Raw genomic sequence first — 22,875 nt, 5'->3', positions numbered from 1 at the left:
CTCTGCACCCCCTAACAGGTCCAGTTTAGAAGTCCCCACCCACAGGACTGTGCCAGTTCAGGTGCCTGGTGGGACCTTGTGTGAGGGCAGCCCTGTCCCAGGGCCCCAGGCCGCCCAGGAAGCCAGACATCTCTGGTGGAGCATGTGAGCTGTGAGCAGTGGGACCTGGGGCTGGGGTTCCCCTAGAAGCACTTTCTGGGTGTCTTTCACTGCCTGGCCACGGTCCAGGGGACTCCAAGCAGTGTGAGATTGCAGGAAGCACCCAGAGGGAGGCACCGCGGCAGCTGTGGGAAGTGGCATCCAGCCAGGAGGAGGAGAACGGGCTGGGGATAAAGGTTCTGTCATTCGCTGTGTATTTCGGGATTCCAGGGCCTCCCGAGGGGACCCCAGCTCTGGGCTGTGGTCACGGTTACAAGGGGCCCCCTCTGCCTGACTTTGGCTAGGACAGGTTGGGGTGTGGGGGTCTGCAGGAGCGCCTGACCACACAGCAGTGCGCCTGCCACCATCCCCACCAAACAGGTGGTGCCCCTGCGCTTCCTGAGGCTTAGCCAGTGAAGCCTATCAGATGGTCATAGTAGGCCCCCCATCTGCCTGGACAGAGGGGACACCGTGAACCCGACCCAGGGCCAATGCTGACCATCTCAGCCTCACCCTCTGGCACCCCAGGATCACACCAGGACACACAGGGGACCTGGGTCAGCCCTAGCCCCACCCCCTATCCTGCCCACCCCAACCCACCACTGCACCCTCCGGGCCCCACCCGGACCCATGGGGGGGGGTACAGGCGGGAGGGAGCAACAACCAGAGTAGGGCGCCCCAAGGGCCTGCCATCCTCGGGGGAGTCCCTCTTCGGAAAGGAGTCTGTGCTTGGGCCTTGTCCCCCTACAGCCGGGTCCCTGGGAAGAGCTGGGTCAAGGAGCTGGCGTGACCTCCAAACCCGCAGGGATGCGCAGGTCACACGGACGGACCCAGCCGGCCCTCTGGGGTCTCTTGGAGCCCTGCAGCCAGACCCCAGCAGGTCCAGAACTTTCTCAACCGTACAGAGCACCACGTTCAGGGGCCACATAGCCCAGGGGGGACGGCGCTTGCCTTGCACAAGGCTGACCCGGTTAGCGCCCCGGGCCCCAGATAGATGGTCCCCTGCGCACCGCCGGGCGTGGCCCCAAACAAAACCAAAACCAAAGTGCGTGCAGGAAACACTCCTGCGCCCCAGACTGTCCTTCCGTGCTGGGCACCCTGGGGCCCGCTGCCCCGGGGATGGAGGGAAGACCCCACCCCGGAGTGCAGCTGGGAGAAGAACGGTTACTAGGCAGCGCGGTGTGCGGGGAGGTCCCCCGGCCGCCCCTCAACCCCAGCGACGACCTCCAGTCCCAGGGAAGTCTCCAGCGAGCCCCGACGAACCCCAGACACTTCGGACCCCCGAACCCCGCCAGGCCCTCCCCCCAGGTCCCCTCTCCGGCCCAACGAGCTCCAGCGAGCCCCGAGCTCTCCCGGACGAGCCCGCTCGAGCCCCGGGCGCGCCGAGTCCCAACGAGCCCCGGCGAAGCCTCTCCCGCGCCCCGGCGAGCCCCGGCGAAGCCTCTCCCGGGCGAGCCCTCTCGGGCCCCGGCGGGCCCCGGCGAAGCCTCCCCCGGGCGAGCCCGCTCGAGCCCCGGCAGCCCCGGCGAGCCGTGTCCCGGCGAGCCCCCGCGAGCTCCGGAGGGCGGGGCCGCGCGCGGGCCGGGCCCGGCCGGCGGCTCCGCTCCCGCGCGGCGGCGCGATCCAGGCCGGGACGCCGCGCCGCCCGCGCGCCCCGCCCCGCGCCGCCGCCGCCGCCGGAGCCGCCCGGAGCTGCGCGAACATGGCCGAAGTCGGCGAGGACAGCGGGGCCCGCGCCCTCCTGGCGCTGCGCTCGGCGCCCTGCAGCCCCGCGCGCTGCGCCGCGGCCGCCGCCTTCCCCGCCGCGCCCGGCGCGCCCGCCCCGTCGTCGCCGCCGCCGCCGCCGCCCGCGCAGCCGCCGCCGCCGCCGCCGCCGCCGCCCGGCGCCGTGGCGGGGGGCGCGGGGCCCGCGGGGGCCGCGGCGGGCGAGGCCCTGGTGGCCGCGGCGGCCGCGTCGGTGCGCCGGAGCCCCGGGCCCGCGCTGGCCCGCCTCGAGGGCCGCGAGTTCGAGTTCCTCATGCGCCAGCCCAGCGTCACCATCGGCCGCAACTCGTCGCAGGGCTCGGTGGACCTGAGCATGGGCCTGTCGAGCTTCATCTCGCGGCGCCACCTGCAGCTCAGCTTCCAGGAGCCGCACTTCTACCTGCGCTGCCTGGGCAAGAACGGCGTGTTCGTGGACGGCGCCTTCCAGCGGCGCGGCGCGCCCGCCCTGCGCCTCCCCAAACAGTGAGTGTCCGGCCCGGACGCGGGCACCGCCGCCCCCCCCCCCCGCATCGGTCACGCCGGGCCCCGTCCCCCCGCCGGCTCGGAATTCGGGGGGTGGGGGACACCGTGCCTTCAAGACCCCCCTCGGTGATGGGGACCGTGGAGCCCACCTGTCTGGGCACGCCCCGATCGCCCTCCTAGTTCCCGAGGGTCATCCCTCCCCTCCTGACCCCGCCTCTGCCCCCCGGAGGGCCATCTCGACTGAGCTTGCCCCCTCCCCGGGCGCCCTCACTCTCGACTGGGTTGCATCAAGCAGTGCCCCAGCCCCCGCCTCCTCTCCTTAGGGGCCCGTGGGGGGGGGGGGGGGCATGTCCCGAATCCCCTGGGTCGCTCAGTGCCGAGGGCTCCCCTGGGAGGGAGGGAACTGGGGCTGGACAGTGAGTGGCCTGCGTGCATGTGGGTTGTCTCCAGCCTTCCCGGCATCGGGAGAGCCTGTTTAATTGCTCATTTCCTCTCCACCACTTTCTTTTTCTAGTGGGTGAGTGCCCAGGTGGCCCTGCCCACCTCACCTGTCTTGCCTTGCAGCGGGCGGGCTCAGAGCTCTGGCGCAGGTGCCCTGGGCAGTCCAGGAGCTGCTCCCATCAGCAGCCTCCTGGCCCTGGACGGTCTCTGCTGCCCCCACGGGTCCCGCAGCAGGAGCCTGATGCCCTTTCCGCAATGGGTGCCCGTCTGCCCATCCTCCGGCGCCTGCCCCCTGGCCCTCCTCGGGGGACCCTGCTGTATTCTGCACAGCCTGGCCCTGGATCTGGGCAGTGATGTCCACACTTATCTTCAGGTTCAGGGGGAGAAATCCCCACCCTGCGGAGCCTGGGCCCCTCATCACAGCGTCGGGCTAGGCAGCTATGCATTTGTGGCCAAATACTTTTTTTTTTAACTTTTTAATTGAATCACTGTGAGATAGAGCCTTACAAAGCTGTTTATGATTGGATTTCAGTCACAGTATTCCAACACCCGTTCCTCCACCAGTGCACATTTCCCAGAACCAGTGTACCAGTGTCTGCAGGTTCCCTCCCATCACCCCCCATCCCTGCCTGCCTTTATGGCAGGTGCTTTTCTTCTCTCTCTCTCTCTCTCTCTCTCTCTCTCTCTCTCTCTCTCTCTCTCTCTCTTCCCCCACCCCTCCTTTTGGTTTACAGTATTGATACTGAAAGGTTATCAAGAATATCCCTTACCTAGCTGGGAATGGCCAAATACTTTGGGGTGCCTCACCGAACCTGCAGTTCTGCCCTCTGTGTACTTCTGAGTGAAGCCCTGATAGCTGGAGAACCCCAAGTGGAGGGTGGGGGGGGTGCAGGCCTGCCCCGGGGCCGCCGTGGGAGGGTCATTGGAAGGGATGCTGGCATTGGCTTTGCATCTGATTTTCCCACTGACTTGGTGATGCTGGTGTGGGTCCATCCTCACTCAATGCCTGTGCCTGTTCTCTCAGTGTCCGCCCTCCATTCCTGGGGTCCGCGAGTGGGGTCTGGTTTGTTCGGGTTTGTCCTCCTCCCTGGAGGAGTCCCAGGTAGCTGCCATCTCCCTATTCCTCCATCGTGCCCCGCAGGACTCGGCTGCTGGTGGGCCAGCGCTGAGGGCTGCAGAGAATTGAGGCCACTGGGAGGGGAGGGGGCTGCACGCTGACCCTGGTCGGCCGGTAACTACTGCATGTATGCTGCTTGGGCCCTGCTGTCGGGCACCTGTTGTCAGCCATACTGAGCGCCTGGCGCCTCCAGAGTACACTGGTACACATGCAGTCATCAGTACACAGGTGTATGTGGAGCCATGGGTACACATGGAGCCATGGACGCACGGGTACATGCAGAGCTGTGGACCCACAGGTACACAGATGGGTACATGGGTACATGCTGAGCTGTGGGCACACAGGTTCAAACAGCCACAGTACATGTGGAGCTGTGGGCACACAGGTACACACAGATCTGTGGGCTCATGGATACACATAGAGCTGCGGGCACATGGGTACACATGGAGCTGTGGGCTTATGAGTACACGTGGATTCACAGGCACACAGGAGCAGGAACACGCGAAGCCGCAGGCACCGGAGCGGGGGCTGGTCCCTGCAGGGCTCTCGCCATTTGCTGCCTGGACACCCTATGGCTCCACCGTGGTGTCTGTTGTGACTCTGGGTTTAGATGTAGGGTTCGTTCAGGAAGCCCCCCTCACTCCCCACACCCCGCGTCTCCCCGATGCTAACATCTGGGGCAGGAGTCAGAGATGCAGCTCGGCCAGGACCCCCACCCCGCCCTCAGCCATTTTATACCACTTTCGAGTTGGTGTTGGTCTGGGGGGCACCCGGCAGTGCAGGGGCCTGGGGTGGAGTGATCAGTCTCCTTGCTCTCCATAGGAGCAACCTGGAAAGGGCTGTGCCGGAAACTCCCTTTGCTCCCCAGTTCCAGGAGGGTCCCGGCGTTCTCCGTCCCCCCACTTCTCTGCCCACCCTGCCGTGTGGCCACGGGTCCCATGTGCCCTGTGTGCTTGGTCCCCGGTTCATAAAAGGGGTCTTGTCCTAGATCCCAGCACCATGGTCCTGTGGCTGCCAACAGATGGGCTGGGGACGTGTCCGTGCGCCTTTCCTGGGTGGCTGTGTCCACTCAGGACCCTGTGGCCAGTGTGTCTCCCTCAACTCCGTCCATCTGGGCTCCGCTCCCTGCCTGGGCAGCTCCATTCCCTGTGGAACCTGTGCGGCCACAGGGTTGCAGGTGCCAGAGTGTCCAGGGCTGCCCGCGCCTCTGCAGGACAGGCGTGTTCTCTGGACCCTGTGCCCAGGCCCTGGAACTCAGGGCCATCGGGATGGCAGCAGACTCGGCTCCTGGCCGCAGGAGCAGCGGCACCATGGAGGATGGCCCAGCTTTGCCAGACGCTGCTCCTGGGTGGCCCTTGTGAACCCCGTACAGGAGCCATTGGGTCAGTGATTGGACATCAGGATGCGGACCGACTGGTGGCACTGTGGACCAGTGTCAGGGCTCGGAGGAGTAAGTCACGCCTTCGCACACTCGCATTCCACAGGTGCGGGTGTGGGAGGACGGTGTTCTCTTCAGACTGTTGCTGCAAACCAGCTTCTAAAGCGGGGCTGGCTCAGATGCCCCAAGTTCTAGCCCAGCTCTGCTGGAAAGTACCCCTGGCCGGACGGAGGGCATCTGGGCACCGCTGCCCACCGGTCTCCCACCCAAAGAAAGGCTTGTGGGGGGCGCAGATTGGGACCCCCATACACTGCTCAGTGGGCCTGCACCACCCGAGCTGAGAAGGGTTTGTCTCTGCCGTGCAGCGCTGCCTGAGGAAGGACTGGGTGGGGGCTGCAGGCGGTACAGCCCCTGTCACAGTGCTTCCATCGGAACTGCTCGGGGCTGCAGTGATTTTCGCCATGTGCTGTTTTTGGTCTTGTGACTGGCAGGGAATAAACTTGGTAAATTAACGGCAACTCGATTACAGCTGCATCTCGATTACAGCCGCACCTCGTTTCCATAATTACTCTGCACTTAGCACGTTCCACAGTGAATGAGAGGGCGGAGAGCTGCGCCTGCTTGCAGCCCAGAGATGGCACCGCGGGGTCCCCCGTGTCTCCGGCTGGAGCCCCCTGCTTCTGCTTTTCTGTTGGCTTGTTGGAGAAAGGAAAGGGACTGCGTGTGCAGTGTGTCCCTGCGTGTGTCCCTGCACACCCACACACTGCCCCCACATGCCGTGCCACCCTCCCCGAGTGCCACACCCCCTGCCCCATCCTGGCACCCCACAAGCTACCTGCCCTGCCGCCCTCTGGGATTCCTGATCTGCTGGCATCTCTCGGGAGGCTGCCCGGTGCGCAGGGTGTCATGCCCTTCCTGCGAACTCTTCAGGGCCCCACCCCTCTCTGCCCACACTTCCGGTGCCGTGTGACCCTGGAGTCCCGGATAGTGCTCCTGTTACTGGGGCCAAGGCCCGAGGTAGAAATGAGAATGGAGAACTTGAATTGCATCTTTATGACTTGCTCAAAACTACGATCCTAAGCTTGTGTTAAGAATAGCTCTTTGAGGGGCTAGAGCGATAACACAGCGGGTAGGGCGTTTACCTTGCACACGGCCCACCCAGGTTCGATTTCCAGCATCCCATATGGTCCCCCGAGCAGAGCCAGGAGTAACCCCTGTGCATTGCCGGATGTGACCCAAAAAGCAAAAAAAAAAAAAAGCTCTTTGAGGGTCTGAAGAAATGACAGGATGCTTACAGCCTAATTGCGGGGAGGGCGCTGGCCTTGCACGCAGCTGACCAGTTGGAACCCCGGCACCCCATAATGTCCCCTGAGCCCTGGCATGGCTGATCCCTGAGCAGAGTCAGGAGCCAGCTCTGAGCCTCGCCCCAAGTGGCAAAAAAAAAAAATCACTTTTGGGGGGGGGGGGGATGCCAGCTGTGTTCAGGGGCTGCTCCTGGCTCGGTGTTTAGGGATCAGGCGTGGAAGCTGGAGGCAGGTACCCTCATCCCAGGGGCAGTCTGGCAGCCTCAGATGTTTTCAGTTCCGCTGTGAATCGGAGTTAAGGTGATTCAGAGATGGGGAAGCCCGCCGTTGCCCTTGGCCGTGTGTCTCAGGTTGCGTGGACAGGGCTGGACAGCTGCCAGTGAGGGCCTCCCCTGCCCCTGCCCACGGGGACACCCCTGCTTCTCCCTCTGACCTGGTGAGGTGGTGCCCAGGGTAAGGAGGGGTTCGCAGGACCCTTTCTGAGTGCCTCCTCCCCAGCCACTCCTGCCTCCCTCACAGCCACCCAGGGCAGCTGAAGTGGGGTCCCCCCACCTCCTGGGAACTGGGGCAGCAGGTGGCATTCAGAAGTGGGATCCCCGTCACTGGCTGGGCTGGTGCTATGCAGCCTTAAGGCTGGTGTGTGGGCTGGTGGCCCCTGTGTGGGAGCAATGCGTGGGGCCACACCTCACAAAAGTGGTTTGCGGGTGCTTAGCTATCTCTCCTCTCACTTCACTACTGAGAGGAGCGCCGCCCCCCCGCCCAGTGTCTCCCTGAACCCTGGGATGCCAGGGCTGCTCCCTCTTCTGTGGGCTCTGTTTGAGGGCCCCAGGGAAGGGAGGGGGCCAGAGGGGAGCTGTGACCCCGCCACTGTGTAGGTGCTCACTTGCTCCTCACTTGAGGACGGGGGTTTGGGGGCCCAGCTGGGTGCAGGGGCTGTGCAGGAGTGCGGGCAGTGTCTGGCTCCTCAGTGAGGTGCTACAGTTTCCCTTGCTTTGGGGGTGACACAGTTACTTTGTATCTGCTCTCCTGTTCCCACCCCCTGCAGTACTGCCAGTCGGCCAGGGCTTTTGGGGGCGGAAGCTTCTGGTCTCTGCGCCCCTGAGCCATTGTCGGCAAAGTGAACCTGCAGGGGCCAGGCAAGGCGAGGGGGGTGCTGCTTTGAGATTGTCAAAGCCCTGGCCGCCCCCGCCCCAAAGCCCAGTTCTTGGTCCTCCCGCCTGCTTTGGGGCACTAGGGAGCCCCTGTGCCTGAGGGGAAGAGCTGCCTGCAGCCAGGGGCCTGCAGCTAGTAGAGGTAGGAGAGTGGGATTCACACCCTCAAAGCTGGGTGCCCGGGCAGTGCTAAGCATGGCAGTGACAGATGAGTTTGGGGTACTCTCTGGAGGGAGCCAGAGCCCCCTAGTGCTCTGGGGGGGTGGGGGGAGCTGCTCGCTTCCTAGTGCTCAGAGCTGGCAGGAGCTGTGATCTCAGCGGGCAAGGCAGGGTGACCAGGACTCACCTGCACGTGGCATGTGCGTGGTGTCCCTAGCAGGGTGACTGGCAGGTTTCCAGGACAGTGCAGGGGGACCAAGGGGGACAGTGAGGGGCATCTGGGAGCAGGGAGAAGGTAGCAGTGGGTTTTATACCCAAGTAAAGGGACCCCAGCATCCCTCGGCCCTGGGTGCCTGGTGACAGCAGCGAGGATGGGGGGAGGGCGTGTGTCCCCAGGGGAGGGGACACAGCTGCTCCCTCCCCAAGTCACCTCTGGAAGGACCCGGATCTGACAATGACGGCTGGCTGGGCAGAGGACTGGAGTCACCGGGTGGCTGGGGACTGCCCAAGTTCCCCCTACCCACCCAATGCCTGATGCTTTCCAGAAGCTTCTTCAGCTCCCTTCCCACTGCTTCTCTCTACACTGTACGTGGGCAGGTGGGGGGACTGTGCAGGGACTGGGGGGTGGGGACAATAATGCAGGGACAGGCCAAGGGCACAGTGCAGGGGCAGATGGGTTTATGTGGAGGTGGGGGGTGGACAGGGCTGACCCAGGGGTGAGAGAACCCCAGAGCCATCCCCTGGGTCCCACAGTCAGGGCCTGACACCCACTGCGGGGAGGTGGGCGGATGAGCAGATACCAATCCCAGCCCTGTGGGATGGAGACCCCCTCATGGCGCCCATGGGAGGGTGGGGGGCTAACTTCGCCCCTAACTTGGAGAAGCTGAAAGGAGCAGGGCGGGTCACTCATAGGCCAGTGTCCCTTCGGAGGAAGGACCCACACAGCCACAGGGGGCTCCTGCACCCCCAGAGCTGCTTTCCAAGCAATGGATTTGGATTGCCCTGCCCATCAGGCTACCTACCCCAGACTCAGCACAGCCCCTCTGCCCCATCCTCAGCTCTCCCGCTTCCTTTCTTCTGGGCAACGGTGAGTTTTGGAAACTCGGCAAATTGCAGCGTATAAGAAAGCGGTCATGAAGAAGCAGCTGCGCTCCCACACCTGAACGCAGTGTCACTCTGCGAGCGAACGGGCACCCTGGAGTCTACTGCCTTTGGCCGTGAAGGGGCGAGTCGTTCTGTTCTCTGCACCCCTGCACTCTCGCGCACACTGTATGGTGACACACACTCAAGGAGTAGGGACTGTGTGCAGGGCCGAGTGAGGGGTGGGGCGGGGGTGAGGTGGATGTGTGTGAGGCAGGTTTGTGCAGGGCTGAGTGCATGAGTGAGGTGGGTGACTGCAAGTGTGAGGTGAGCATGTGCAGGGGTCAGTGGGGGGGTGAGGTAGGTATGTGCAAGGTCTGTAGGTATGTGCAAGAGTGAGATGGGCATCTGCAGGGGTGAGGAAGGTGTGTGCAGGTGAGTGTTCAGGGGTCAGGCAGGCATGGCAGGGTGAAACAAGTGTGTGCAGGGGTGAGACTGGCGTGTGCAAGATGAGTATTCAGGGATCAGGCAGATATGTGCAAGGGCAAGATGGCTGTGTGCAGGTTGTGAAGCAGGTGTGTTGAAGGATGAAATGGGCGTGTGCAGGGGTAAGGCAGGTGTGGGCAGGGTGAATGTGCAGGGATGAGGCAGGCATGGGCAGGGCGAGTGTGCAGGGGTGAAGCAGGTGTGGGCAGGGTGAGTGCAGGGGTGAGGCGGGTGTGGACAGGGTGAGTGCAAGGGTTGGGCAGGGTGAGTGCAGGGGTGAGGCAGACATGGGCAGAGTGAGTGTGCAGGGGTCGGGCAGGGGTGGGCATGTGTGGGCAGGGTGCGTAGGGGTTAGGCAGGTGTGTGCAAGAGTGAGTCCAGGGGTCAGGCAGGGGTGGGCATGGAAAGGGGTGTGGCTCAGCTGGTGTTTTGAAAAGCTGCTGTGTGGGCCTGGGGGGAGGGGGGAGCGAATCTGCATGCCCTTGAGCCCAGCTGTGCCCAGGTGCTACTCTGTTGTTAATCTGCTCTGTCACCCACTTTCCTCCTGGTCTCCGGCCCGCCCTCTGCTTGGACTCCCCCAGCCTCCGATGCCTGCTCCCCACTTGCCCTGTGAAAGGCTCTTTCCTGGCCTCAGGGTTCGTGGCCAGGGAGAGGTCAACCTAGGGCCGCTTCCTGCTTCTCCTGGGCCAGGAATGCGCTCTGGGGGAGCTGGGCAGAGCCCCATGTAGGCCCCCTGCTCTGCCAGCCGGGCTGGGCACCGTGGCTGCTCCTCAATCCCCGTTGCTTTGCAAACAGTCTGGTTGCCAGCGCTGCCAGAGCACTCCTGGCTGTCCCCAGCTCCCCGGGGCCCTCTCACTTGGAGAGGCAGAGCCTGACCGAGTTCTTGGTGGGGACAGGGGGAACAGGTCACTACAGAGCACAGGGAGTCCCGCCTTCAGCCAGCCCAGAAGCCCACCCCTGCCTGCCTGCCTGTCTCCCTCACAGCCGGGGTGGAATTGGGATGGGCCACGTGCTTACACTCCTGGACTATCTCCCTGGCGACGCCAGAACAGGATCTGTCTGGTCCCTCAGACCCCCAGCTCCCCGAACCCCTCGTCTCCAGAGGGCTCCAACACAGTGGGGCTGGTGCTTACGGGTCTGCCGCTCATGCCCATCCTGGGACGTCCTGCCCAGCACTTCACTCGTGGACAGTGAAGTGGGCAGAGTCGGAGGCAGTGAGGCGCAGAGGCCCAGGGCCCACAGTTGTGCCTGCCGGAACAGAGCCGAACTCCCCCGAGAAGCCCCTCAAACTTGGGGTCAATGAATGAGATGTTCAGAAACCAGCATCTTGCCCCTCCCCCACCCACTCCGGCCCGTCCTTCCAGGGCAGCTGCCGCTGGTCCCGTCCGTGAAGGCGCACAAACGTGCCTCTCCACCGTGTGTGTAGGGGGTGCGCCACCAGCCCTGTGGCCAGGCGTGTGTGTCCACAGGCTGATGAGCCAGGGAGGGGCCACACTTGGTGATGGGCCGGAGGCAGGTTCCCACTCACGCCCCAATTCAGGAAGAGGCTTGAGCGGGTGGGCCTTACGCATGGGTGGGGGGGCGTGGGGAGCCCCGGGCAGCGGAAGCTGGAACCGAGTCCCTTCCTCTGAGCTTGGTGGCTGTCAGTGCCTGGGCATGAAGCTGCCAAGCTGTGTAGTAGCACGGGTCTACTCCAAAGACCACAGTGGGTGGGCACCCGTCAGCCAGGAGTCACCCCAGGGCCACTTCCTGCTTTTCCTGGGCCAGGAACGCGCTCTGGGAAATCCTGGTCTCCCCACCTTTTCAGGGGCTGAGGGGATGACCAGCGAACACTTTTACAGATTTAGGGCTCCTTGTTCCAGCTGTGGGGCCTCCATCATCCTTGGGAGCTCAGGTGCTGACGGCTCGGACCCAGGACGCTCCTCGGAGAGGCCGCTGGGGTCCTGGCCGTCCAACACAGGCTGTCATGCCCAAGCCGCTTCCTGACCCAGGTGCCCACTGGCGCGAGCGCCATCACCTCCTGCTCCAGGAAGGACTGTCACTCGCCGGCCATGTGTTTATCCTGTTTCTGCGAAGCTGCCCGCTCCGGCTAATGCCTGCTGCAGGGGAAGTGTGGGTTGGAGCGGGTGAGCCCACCTGCCAGGACCCCAGGGCCATGCCCCCCTTCCCATGTCAGCTTCAGTTCCTGCCTCAGCTCAGAACACTCGGGCTCCACAGAAGTGATGGGAAACCCACGCTTGGGTGCACAGACCCCCCCACCCCCGCACCCCCAGGTGCATGGTGCACGCCCCCCTCGCCATGCCCACGTGCACGGTGCAAGCCCCCACCGCCCCCACATGCATGGTGCACGCCCCCACCTCCCCCGCACGTGCAGGGGGCGCGCACGCATGCACGGCAGCGCTCTCCCGAGTCTCTGCTCACACAAGCCAACGTCTGTCCCTGGGGGGTGAGTGGGCGGGGCCCCAGCGCTGAGCTTGGAAGAGGTTGGCCCCTGGGAGACTGGCCTGGCATACGGCCGCATGTGCCAAGCCAGGGTGGACAGAGCGTTCCTTGGGCGGTGCTGGGGGCACATGGAGGACCGAGTCCACAGCTCCAGACCGTTCCTTGGCAAGCTTCGCAGCCTGGAGAGGGAGGAGGAGGTCCCTGTGTCGCCCACACCCCTCCACGCCCGCTGGCGGCTGTGCGCCCCCGGCCCTGCCCCAGTCCACAGTGCCCTGTTCGCTCTCGGTGTGCCGGGGCAGCAGTGAGCACCCGGACTTCATCACTGGGCGCATTGCCTGTCTGAATCGGGGGTTCCGGGGTCTTGAGTCCGGAATAAGGGATGGGGCAAGTGCTGACGTGGTTTCTCCCTTCTCGTCCCTGCCTCATCCATCCCTGAGGGCGGGTCCTCAGCGGATCACACCATCTTGACGCTTCAGGACTTCCGGGCTAAATGTGGTCCTCGTTCCCTCCTGCCTGGTCCCCTTGTCCTGTGGTCCAGAGGGCAGGGGCCTGACGCTCTGCTCCCAACCCCCGTTCTTCGGCACTTGATACCCACAGCAGAGGGTAGAGGCTGGGGGTGGCAGGGCGCCGCACACAGCTGTGGGAAGGGGGTGCGCCCAGCAGGGTCCAGGCTCCTGGTCTCTGCCAGGTCACCTGCCCCTGGGCAGCGGGATGCTGTGGCACTGCTGGATGGGTGCCCGGCGCGCTCGGGGCCTGCTGGGGCCTGCCCTCAGACTTGTCTCATGAAAACAACTCAAAGGGAGGTGGGAGGTGGGACCTCCGGAAGTGGGACTCTAAGTGGAAAGGCCAAGGCCCGGGGCGCCCCAGCAGGAAGCCTCAGCTTGCCCCTGCTGTGGTTTGAGGCCAAGTGGACTGAGACAGAGCTCCCGGGACAGAGGCTCTTTGGCGGGATTGGAGGTATCAGGGCTGGTGTGTGCCCAGGGGTGGTGCCCCCAAGAGTCCCTCTAGGGTCTAATGGGAGGTCTGTGCACTGTCCGGGATGTGGAGTGCTGGGGGTGGGGGATCACACTGGCTCTTCGGGGTGGCTGCTTAGGGACTGCAAGGGACAGACCTGAGGGGGGGTGGAGGCGTGGGACCACTGCCCGTCCCGCCCAGACCCCGCCCTCCCCTCTAGCTCCGCCCAGGCCCCCCTGCAGCCCCCTTCTCCCTGCCCTCCATAGCCCCCCCTTGCCAAGCTGACCTCTGCTGCTCCCCGCAGGTGCACTTTCCGCTTCCCCAGCACGGCCATCAAGGTCCAGTTCACGTCGCTGCTGCCCCAGGAGGAGGCCCCGGTGTCCCCGTTGCGTCCGCTGTACCCGCACATCTCCCCGCTGAAGATCCACATCCCGGAGCCGGATCTCCGGAGCCTGGTCAGCCCCGTCCCGTCCCCAACCGGCACCATCAGGTGAGGCACCAGGGCCGCACAGGGGGCACGGGTGGGCGTTTGCGAGGGCAAAGTTAGCACCTGATCTCACTGCTCCGGGGTGCCCCCGCGATGGGTCCCCCCAGTAAGGGGTGGGGTAACTGCTAGCGGTTGCTGCGGACCACTGCAGTCAAGACAGGAGCCGCTGCACAGATGCACCTGGGGCCTCGAGCTGGCCCTGTCTCCGCCCACAGCACCACCCACGAACTGAGGGTCTCCCCGAGCACGGTGCATGTGGCCCCCAAACCGAGGGAGAGTCAAAGGAAGATGTCAAGAACCTTGGAAAAGCCGTATTTAGGCTGGCACCTGCTCCTTCCCAACTGCGTTGTGGGCAGTGTTAGTCAGCCGCCTAATGAGGAAGAGAGGGTCCGGCTAGACTTGCCCGCCCCTTGATGCTTATGGCCCCACCCCGAACCCCCTTTGCCCCCCAACAGCTCAGACTAGAAAGGCTACACAGTGTTTATGGTCTCGCCAAGGACCCAGGTAGATACCAGGGGCTGGGGAGGGCCAACCTCCGTCTAGGACACTATCCGCTGTACCCCGGCCCCTGTGGCATCACTGAGCAGCCTGTGACCCTGATGATGCCATGACCCCTGTGCCCTTGAGTGCTGCCCACCCTCACCCCCACCCCCTGCATCAGTAAGGCCTGTCCTGATATTGCTGGAGACTCACTTGTCCTCAAGGACCCCCCCCTCCCCAAAGGAGCCATCAGGATCGTGGGATGTCCCTGCTATCTTGGAGCCTGGCTTCTCCACAGTCTCTTCTGAGGAAGAGCTTCTGCACGGAGGATGCCAGGCTCTGCGCAGGCTGCTCAGAGCCTCACCCAGCACCCCACCGAAGGGGGCACCCCCGCCCAGGTGACCTGGTCTCTCTAGCTCCACGCCAGTGGCTCGCAGCACCCTGAATGGTTCCGGGTTAAGTTGTGTTGGGTGGGAAAGGGGACATGTATGGAAGGATCATCCTGTGCCTTTCACCTCTTGGGGGTCCTGAGATGTGTTCTCCCACCCCCCCAACACACATGGGCACTGCTCCAAATGCAGCTGTTCCCTGGAGCAAACCAGCAGCTCCCCAAAATGGGCAGCTGGGCATCACATGACTACCCATTCTTGGTTCCTTGGTCTTGAGGCCCTGATGTGGCCCAGCTGTGGCTCCTGATGTTCCAAGGGGGAACATTCTGTCTCAGATCCGGTGAATTAGGGACGGACCCATGTGTGTTCTCAGACCTTGCTTTCCCTTGATGGGTGAGGGTAAGACACCCGTGATGTGCCATGGATGTGAGGTACCCGGAATGTTCCATCTGTGTGACATACCTGGAGTGTTCCTTAGATGTGACACACCCCAGAGTGCGCCATGGGTGAGAGACCCGGAATGTTCTGTAGATGTGAGACATGGGGGCGACTGGAACATTTCATGGACATGAAATTAGCGGAGAAGTGGCACTTCAGAGAAGCTGGCCAGGGGCCTGGGAGGCTGGTGCCTGTGCGGGAGACCCCCGGTTGCATGCTGGCAAGTCCACCTCATGCACACTCCATTGTCCATAGGCACTTTCCTGAGGGCCAGAGAGACAGGCACCCCAGGACAGTGGGCAAGGGACAAGGGGCCCAGCCTGTGGTCGGGTGCCCTACAAGCAGACTCCCTCAGAGCTGCCGTTGATGACACAAGGGGTGGGGTGGTGGGTGTGCCAGGAGGGCTTCGGAGAGTAAAGGCCATTCCCACAGGATTCCACCGGCAAAGTCGGCCCCTGGGGCTGAGAGCCCGCCCTTCCCGCTCCAGGCTGAGTCAGCAGGGGGGCCTGGGATTTGGAAGCCTTCAGACTTTGTCCAGCCCAGCGCAGGGCGGGGCTGTGATGTGGGGGTGCTGCGTCTGGGTGCCACGGGGAACGGGTCGCGAGGCGGGTCGGGAACGAGCCGGGAGGCGGGGCCGAGCGCACTGGGCTGTGGCTTGGCCCTGGCGCTGGGCTCCACCGCGCGTGGTCCTTCCCGGGCCAAGGAAAGGATTGCGGTACCCTCCCCCTCTATTCTCCGTCCCCCTCCCGGCGACTTTAGGGCCTGTGAGCTAAGCCCTGCGGAATCCGGGAGTGTGACCCTGGGGGGGGGGCTCTTCCCGAGGGGAGGGCCGGGCCCTGTGTTTACAAACACGCTCCTTCCTCTGCCCTCGGGGCCGCCCCGCCCTCTCGTTCTTGCTGCCTAATTTGGTGCGCACGCGCCGCGGCTCCCCATTGGCCAACGCTGCGCCCCTGTTGGCCTGCGCCGCGGCTCCCTATTGGCCAACGCCGTGGCTCCCCATTGGCCAACGCAGCTTCTCCACTGGCTGGCGCAGGCCTCGCCCTGCGGGGCCGTTGAGGGAGTGTCTCGCTTTCTTTCTCTTCTCTCCCCCCCCCTTTTTTTTTTTTGATATATTTGTTTTGGGCTTGGGGCCACGCCCAGCAGTGCCCCCAGCTAGCTCCTGGCTCTGCTCCCAGGGGTTATTCCTGGGGTGCAGCGAGTGGAGCCCCCCCCACACCCCCACCCGGTGCTCTCCCTCCGGCCCCTCCTGGACGCTGGGTGCTTGTGTAGACCCTGGGAGTGGGTTTGGCTTCTGGGCAGTGATTTGCCCCGCAACCACTGCCCTGTAGACAGGAGAGGCCGGCGGGGTTGTCACTTTCAGGACTTCCCCGAAAGCAGCCCCGGCTGCTGAAGCCAGATGGGGGCTGGGGGACACAGCTGCCCGCACGTGCGGGGCAGCTGGAGGGTATCCACACACCTCACCCCCTCGCCTTCCCCAGTAGCCACAGTGTTTGGGGGGGTCCTCCGTGGCCTTTGAGACTGCGTATTGGGGGGTCGCCGTTTCACAACTGCTTTTGTCTCCGCAAACCTGCGGCCCCACCCTTGCGTAGTGCTCGCTTCTGCGGAGCTGTCACGACCCCAGGTTGCAGCCCGCTCACCCGGGGAGGAGCGCGCCCCTCAGGATTCGGTGGGCCCCAGTGCAAGTTTGAGCCCCAGGAGCTCTCTGGTTTCTGCAGCCGTACCCACAGCTCGCCCCCCACTCCAGAAGTGCTGAGCCCACGTCATGACCCTTTGATGTTCTCCCTGTCAGGCTCCAGGAGCTTCTTTGGTGGGTGGCTTATACCCGATCACCCCTCCCAAGATGTGGGCACACCTCAGGCATATGCCCTCAGCCAGGGTGGGAAAATGGAGGACCAGCTTCAGAGCTCAGCGCATAACAGCTGGACACTGCAGAACAATGCCCAGGGACACAGGTGCCCGCCGTGCAGATACAGGCACGTGTCCTGTGGCGTCCAGAGCAAGCAGTGTCCCTTTGGTGCTGGGCTGGCTCAGCCTCTGGCTCAGCCTTTGTCAAGGCCCCTACCCCACCCTCATCCTTCAAGTTGAATTCCTCTCCCTACATCCTATGCGCCCCATCACCCTCCCTTTCTGCAGACCAGGAGGCTGGGGCTCAGCGGGAAGAGTCGCCCAGAGGCGGGGTGGTTTTTGCATGTGTTTGGTTCTTTGGTTTGGTTTAGTTTGGTTTGCTTTTTGGCTCAAACCCGGTGAGTCCAGACTCTGTTCTCAGGAATTACTCCTGGCAGGCTCCCAGATTGTATGGGATTGAACCCAGGGCGGCCAGTGCAAGGCCAGCCCCCTCCCCGCTGGACTGTCACTCGGGGCCCAGAGGGTGGGATTTATCAAAGTGCCTGTACTCGAATCCACAGGACCTGGTGGCTCAGAATGAGAAAGTCACAGCCCCTGGCCATGCCTCGGCGGGAGCTGGTGGACACCTGCATTGATCTGGGGAAGGATTTAGCGCCTCCGTCCCAGCCCCCCACTCCCACCCCCACCCTGACCTCCTGCTTTCCCCTACACACTGGTGTCCACGAGACACCAGGTCGGTTGCAGACTCGCAGTGAAACCAGCGTCGTGCAGTGAGTTTCCAGGCCTTGGTACTCTGGCAGACAGAGCCTAGTTTACACAACACGGGGCTGCTAGTGTGTGAAATGACAACATACATTCCTCAAATGCCGGGCGGGGTGGGGGCGGGGCGGGGTGCTGGGAGGAGGTTCGGGGGTAAAGCATCTGCAGTGCATCTGGCCCAGCATTGGTGCCCTCAACACAGCCAAGAGCACCACCCAGTGTGACCCCCAAAACCAATAACGCTGGGCTGGAGTTGCTCCCCGCTCTGGGAGTGCGTGCACTCCCCCACCCCCCACCTCTGGGCAGGCAGTAAGAGCAATGGTGCCACAGAGCACCAGGGCCCCATGTTCAGTGGGGTCTTGCCCTGGGCCTGGAGTAGGTAGCCACCCCGTAGTGCGACCTCTCCCACGACCACCTTGTCTTCCTCTCAGCACCTCCCCCCACCCCCCAGCTCGGTGCAACTGCCTACAGCCCCTCTGATACCACCTGCTGCTCACTCCTGACGGGCCCAGAGCTAAAACTACTGCCCGCCTGCCCACCTCCAAGTGCTTGGACCCAAACTCACACCTGCTCTTCTCTCCACAGTGTTCCCAACTCCTGCCCGGCCAGTCCCCGCGGGGCGGGCTCCTCCGGCTACCGCTTTGTGCAGAACGTGACCTCAGACCTGCAGCTGGCCGCCGAGTTTGCTGCCAAGGCCGCGTCGGAGCAGCAGGCTGACGCGTCAGGGGGAGACAGCCCCAAGGTGGATCCCGGCGGGGATTGGGGGGTTGGGGAGGCCTCTTCCCGCCTGAAGTCCACTCAGTGTCCACCTCGGCCCTCCCCGTGGGACACGGGCTGATGCCACCATCTGCTCGCAGGACGAGTCGAAGCCACCCTACTCGTACGCGCAGCTCATCGTGCAGGCCATCTCATCGGCGCAGGAGCGGCAGCTGACACTCAGCGGCATCTACGCGCACATCACCAAGCATTACCCCTACTACCGCACAGCCGACAAGGGCTGGCAGGTCTGTGCCCATGCGGGCACCGGGCGGGTGGGGGGCGGCCGGCGGGGCCTAGCCTGGGATCCAGCCTGCGCCCTGAGCAGAAGAGGGTCCAGGTCGTGACCCGAGACCACTGTCTTCTCCTGCCCGCCCGTTCCGCTCACGTCTGCATTTGGGTTGGGGCCAGGTTTGAGCTCCCTCCCGCGTGGCCATGTCAGTGTCAGGTGTCAGTGGCTCAAGTGGCAGAGCATGGCCTCGCCTGGGCCACACCCCGAGCATCTCCCCTGCCCGGCACCTCAGTGGGCACCGGCTGAGGCCACGCATCCTCTCGCCCACAGAATTCCATCCGGCACAACCTGTCCCTGAACCGCTACTTCATCAAAGTGCCGCGCTCACAGGAGGAGCCGGGTAAGGGCTCCTTCTGGAGGATCGACCCGGCGTCCGAGGCCAAGCTGGTGGAACAGGCCTTCCGGAAACGCAGGCAGCGGGGTGTCTCCTGCTTCCGCACCCCCTTCGGACCGCTGTCCTCAAGGTGAGCCTCCGGGCGGCAACTCAGAACTGCTTCCCACCTGAAGAGCACCGGAGTCTGACCCCTGCTGCGGGGGTTCCCTGCTACTGCCCATGGGGTTCCCGGCAGGCCTGATGGGAGCGGACAGATGGGCTGGGAAGATCGGGTGAGCAGTCAGAGTTCAGCTGGGAGCCCAGAGACTGTGGCTGGGGGGAGGAGCTCAGGGCCAGGCTGAGGCTGGACATGGAAAACGGTGGGCAGGGCCTGGACAAGCAGAGCCAGATGTGCCGGGAACCCCCGGGCCTTGGCGTGTGGGCTGTGGGGGTGGCCGGAGTATTCCTGGAAGACAGTGGGGCTGAGCCTGTGTTTATGGACGTGGGTTTGAGCCCGGGCAGGCGGGTGTGAGGGGCACTGAGTTGCTCTCCCCTGCGTCCCTGTGGGGGGTGTCAGCTTGGACCCCCAGAGATGCTCCTTGAGGGCCTGAGGCAGGCCGGCCCCAGGCTCGTCTTCACTTTGTCCTTACTGCAAGTTCTGGCACGGCAGCATATGGGGGTCCTCAGCTGCCCCCCCAGGTCCACCTATTCTCCACTCTGCCTAGGAGCGCGCCTGCATCCCCCACACACCCTGGGCTGGTGTCCCCACGCTCCAGTGGCCTGCAGACGCCCGAGTGCCTATCTCGAGAGGGCTCCCCCATTCCACACGATCCCGACTTCGGGTCCAAGTTAGCTTCCGTTCCTGAATACCGCTACTCCCAGAGCGCACCCGGTAAGCTGGCGGGGCCTCACGTTCGCGGCCCAGCGCCTGCCCACCTGTCCCAGGGGCTGGGGTTCATGCTGAGCCTTGCCCCCCGCCCCTGCACAGGCTCTCCTGTCAGCGCCCAGCCTGTGATCATGGCTGTGCCACCCCGCCCGCCCAGCCTGGTGGCCAAGCCCGTGGCCTACATGCCGGCGTCAGTGGTGACGGCTCCGCCAGCCCCCGGCCACGCCATCCACGTGCTGCAGCAGGCGCCCCCGGTGACCATGCTCAGGGTGGTGACCAGCTCGGCCAGCTCCGCCAATGGCTACATCCTCGCCAGCCAGGCCCCGCCAGGAGCTGCTCATGAAGCCACAGGCACGGCTGTGCTGGACCTGGGCAGCGAGGGCAGGGGTGAGGCTGTGTGGGGTGCCTGTTCTGGTGGGAGGGGTTCCCCGTCCTTTCAGACCTGTGTGGATTATCTTTGAACCCTGCGCTTGGGGGCGGGGCAAAGAGGGAAGGGGACCCTCTGGACCCCCAAACACTTGGGCGTCCCTAACGCAGTGTGAGCCCAGGGCCGGGTGGGCCGCGCCGAGACTCAGTAGGGCAATTAGAAGGTGTCAGCCCCGCCCAGCCTCACAGGACAGCGGTCTTGCATCCATCCCAGTGTCCAGTACACTTCAGCCCACACTCCAGCCAAGCATCTTGTTCCAAGGGATTCCTCTGGGTGTGCCGAAGTCTGGGGTCCCTTGTTCTCATGCCCATCCTCGGGAGTTCGCCCCAGGGGTCCCAACACTCCTCTGTTGCACAGGCCTGGAGGATAAACCCACCATCGCCTTTGCCACCATCCCCGCGGCCAGCCGAGTCATCCAGACAGTGGCCAGCCAGATGGCACCAGGAGTCCCCGGCCACACGGTCACCATCCTGCAGCCGGCCACCCCCGTGAGCCTGGGCCAGCACCCCCTCCCGGTGCGGGCCGTGACACAGAACGGGAAGCATGGAGTCCCCACCAGCAGCGTGGCCAGCAGCACTTACGGTGAGACCCTGTCCCCTCCTGTTTCAGCGTCCACAACAGGACTTGGGGGGACTCCCAGTCCAGAGGACTGGTTGGCATGTCTTACTGGAATAAATGGAGGGGCTCCCCCTGCCCCCCCCCCGAGCAGCTGGGTGGCCCCAAACCTCTCCTGGGGCCCAGCTGGCGCTAGCAGGAACCTCTTCCCTTCTTCCAGCCCTCACCAGTCCCCTGCAGCTCCTCGCCGCCCAGGCCAGCTCGTCCACGCCGGTGGTGGTCACGCGCGTGTGTGAGGTGGGGCCCGAGGAGCCCACAGCAGCCGCCCCAACCACTGCCGCCAGCGCCACCTCCGCTTCTCCCAGCGAGGAGCCCGAGGTGAAGCGACCACGTGTGGAGGTGCCCGGCGGGACGGTGCCCTCTCAGGCTGCAACGGTCACGGCAGGCAGCCCACAGGCACCGGGCTCCAGGGAGTGACGTCTGCGGGCGTCGGGGACCCGCGCCCCGGCGCTCCCCACCCTGGCGCCGGCCACCCTCCTCATCCTCTTGCACCCGCTGCGCTCAGAACGGAACCATAACCGAGTTCAGACGCTGGTTTCACGTGTCTGGGAACCCCCTGCCACTGCCCTCCCGGCCAGCCACCTCCCCAGGAACACGCCGGAGACAGATGGACAAGACGTGAGCAGTGGGCACCTTGCCAGTCAGTGGTGGTGTCCTGAGCTATTTCTAAAGGCTGCAGAGGAGCCGCCAGCACTCATGGGGGGGTCCCATTCCGTCGGGCTCCCCAAGCTTGTCCAGGTTTGATCTGGACTTGGAGCTGGGTCACTGACAGGAGCCCTGACCAGGTGGGCGTCGCTGACAGCCTGCGCTCTCTCTGTTAACTTCAAGGAAGGTCGAGGGCTCGGGCAGGAGAGGGCCAGCACACCCCGGGTCTGAGTCACCGTGCGATGGGACTGTCTGGGCGGCTCCGGTGACCGGGTTAGCCCAAGCCCTCCTGGCTCCTGACCTTCCCTGCCTCTTCCAGGAGGTTCTCAGAATGGTCACTCAGTCGCGGGTGGTGACTGTGGGAGCCCCTGCCCCCACCTTGGGGCTCCTGGGTCTGGTGGGCAGCAACTGTCCCATAGGGTCACGGCTGCTGATCGGAAGCCTCTGTGGCACTGAATTCTGAGAGGAAGGAGCCTCCGTCCCAAGTGGGTGGGGGTAGCTTCCGTTCCGTGAAGGCTCCTTTCTGAGCAGTCCTGGCTTTGTGGGGGCAGATGGGGTGAGCAGGGCTGCGCCTGGACTTGGGCAAGGCTGGGGGCCTCCAGGTCTCTTTCCCTTCTTTGTTGTTCTTCCCTGGGGCTGGGGGCGTTTTGTGAGGGGCTGCAGGAAGGAAACTGGCCCAGGGGTTGGGGGCAGCTGGCAGGCATCCCAAAAGTTCATCCCACCCGCTCCTGCATTCTCTCTCAGCTGCTGTGGGGGTGTAGGGTCCAGGCAGCTGAGCCCCTCAGAGCGGGTTGGGGTCAGACCACCCACAGCGCCAGTCCTTCCAAAAGGGTTCCGCACCATGGGGAGGGGGAGGGGTCATTCCAGGAGCCTTGGGGACCCCGGCAGGCTGCTCGCCCAGTGACCCAGTGTCTGTGGGGGCAGCGCTGTGCCCTTTGAGCAGCCAAATGTGTGCCCAGTTCAAGTCTGGGGCCGGTCTCCTGGGCGAGGCAGGCGGCAGGTTCTCACCCTCCCAGGCCGAGCACTAAGTGCAGGGAGAGGGGCGGGAGAGGACCTCAAGTCACTCTCACGAGGGGTCAGGGGGGCTTGGGGGGGCCTGTGCGGTGTGAGGAGGGGTTGGGGTGCCCTGGGGATGTCCCAGGAGCGGGAGGGATGGAGTCAGGGTACGAGAGGATAGGACCCCCAGATGCCAAGTGGGGACAGAGCCCAAGGCCATCCTTGAGGGGTCCCCTGACCGAAGCAGGAGCCTTGTGCCCAGGCAGCTGTGCCCCGTCCCCCGTCCTGGCCCTCTGTGGAGACCAGCCGCGTAGCCCCATGATGTTATTTAATGAGAAAATATAAGTTATTCACACGTGCTGCTAGGATGGGCCTGCGGGACACCATGTGCCACGGCTGGGGCAGGAGGAGGCCTTGGCCCGCTGCCTGCTGCACCCCGAGCACCCCTGCACCCCGTCCCGTCCGCCCACTCGTTCCCTTGGGGTGGGGGTGGGCTGGGTTGGGGCCAGTTGGGTTTCAGCTGCTGTCACCTGGGTCCCGCGGGAGCTGCTGCTGACAGTGGAACTGGGTCACACAAGGGCCCTTCCCACGGGACTCGTTCCCCTCTTGGTGGAAACAAGGGAGAAAGGGTGTCCCCCTCCCCTGTGCAACGCGCCCACGACAATTCCGCT

General features: G+C 64.3%; 1 protein-coding gene across 1 annotated transcript; it reads left to right on the top strand.

The window, feature by feature from the left end:
• The first annotated feature begins 1,840 nt into the window (after nucleotides 1-1,840).
• On the top strand, nucleotides 1,841-21,167 carry FOXK1 (forkhead box K1). Its single transcript, XM_056128370.1, has 9 exons — nucleotides 1,841-2,364; nucleotides 13,181-13,366; nucleotides 17,860-18,016; nucleotides 18,132-18,278; nucleotides 18,593-18,786; nucleotides 19,361-19,527; nucleotides 19,624-19,908; nucleotides 20,306-20,530; nucleotides 20,724-21,167. The coding sequence occupies exons 1-9, from the start codon at nucleotides 1,841-1,843 to the stop codon at nucleotides 20,978-20,980; spliced, it is 2,142 nt and encodes a 713-aa protein (XP_055984345.1). The 3' UTR covers nucleotides 20,981-21,167.
• The last annotated feature ends 1,708 nt before the right edge of the window (nucleotides 21,168-22,875 follow it).

This window comes from Sorex fumeus, unplaced genomic scaffold, assembly GCF_029834395.1.
Source record: "Sorex fumeus unplaced genomic scaffold, SorFum_2.1 ptg000064l, whole genome shotgun sequence".
NCBI lineage: Eukaryota > Metazoa > Chordata > Mammalia > Eulipotyphla > Soricidae > Sorex > Sorex fumeus.
This window is presented reverse-complemented; position numbering and strand designations above follow the sequence as displayed.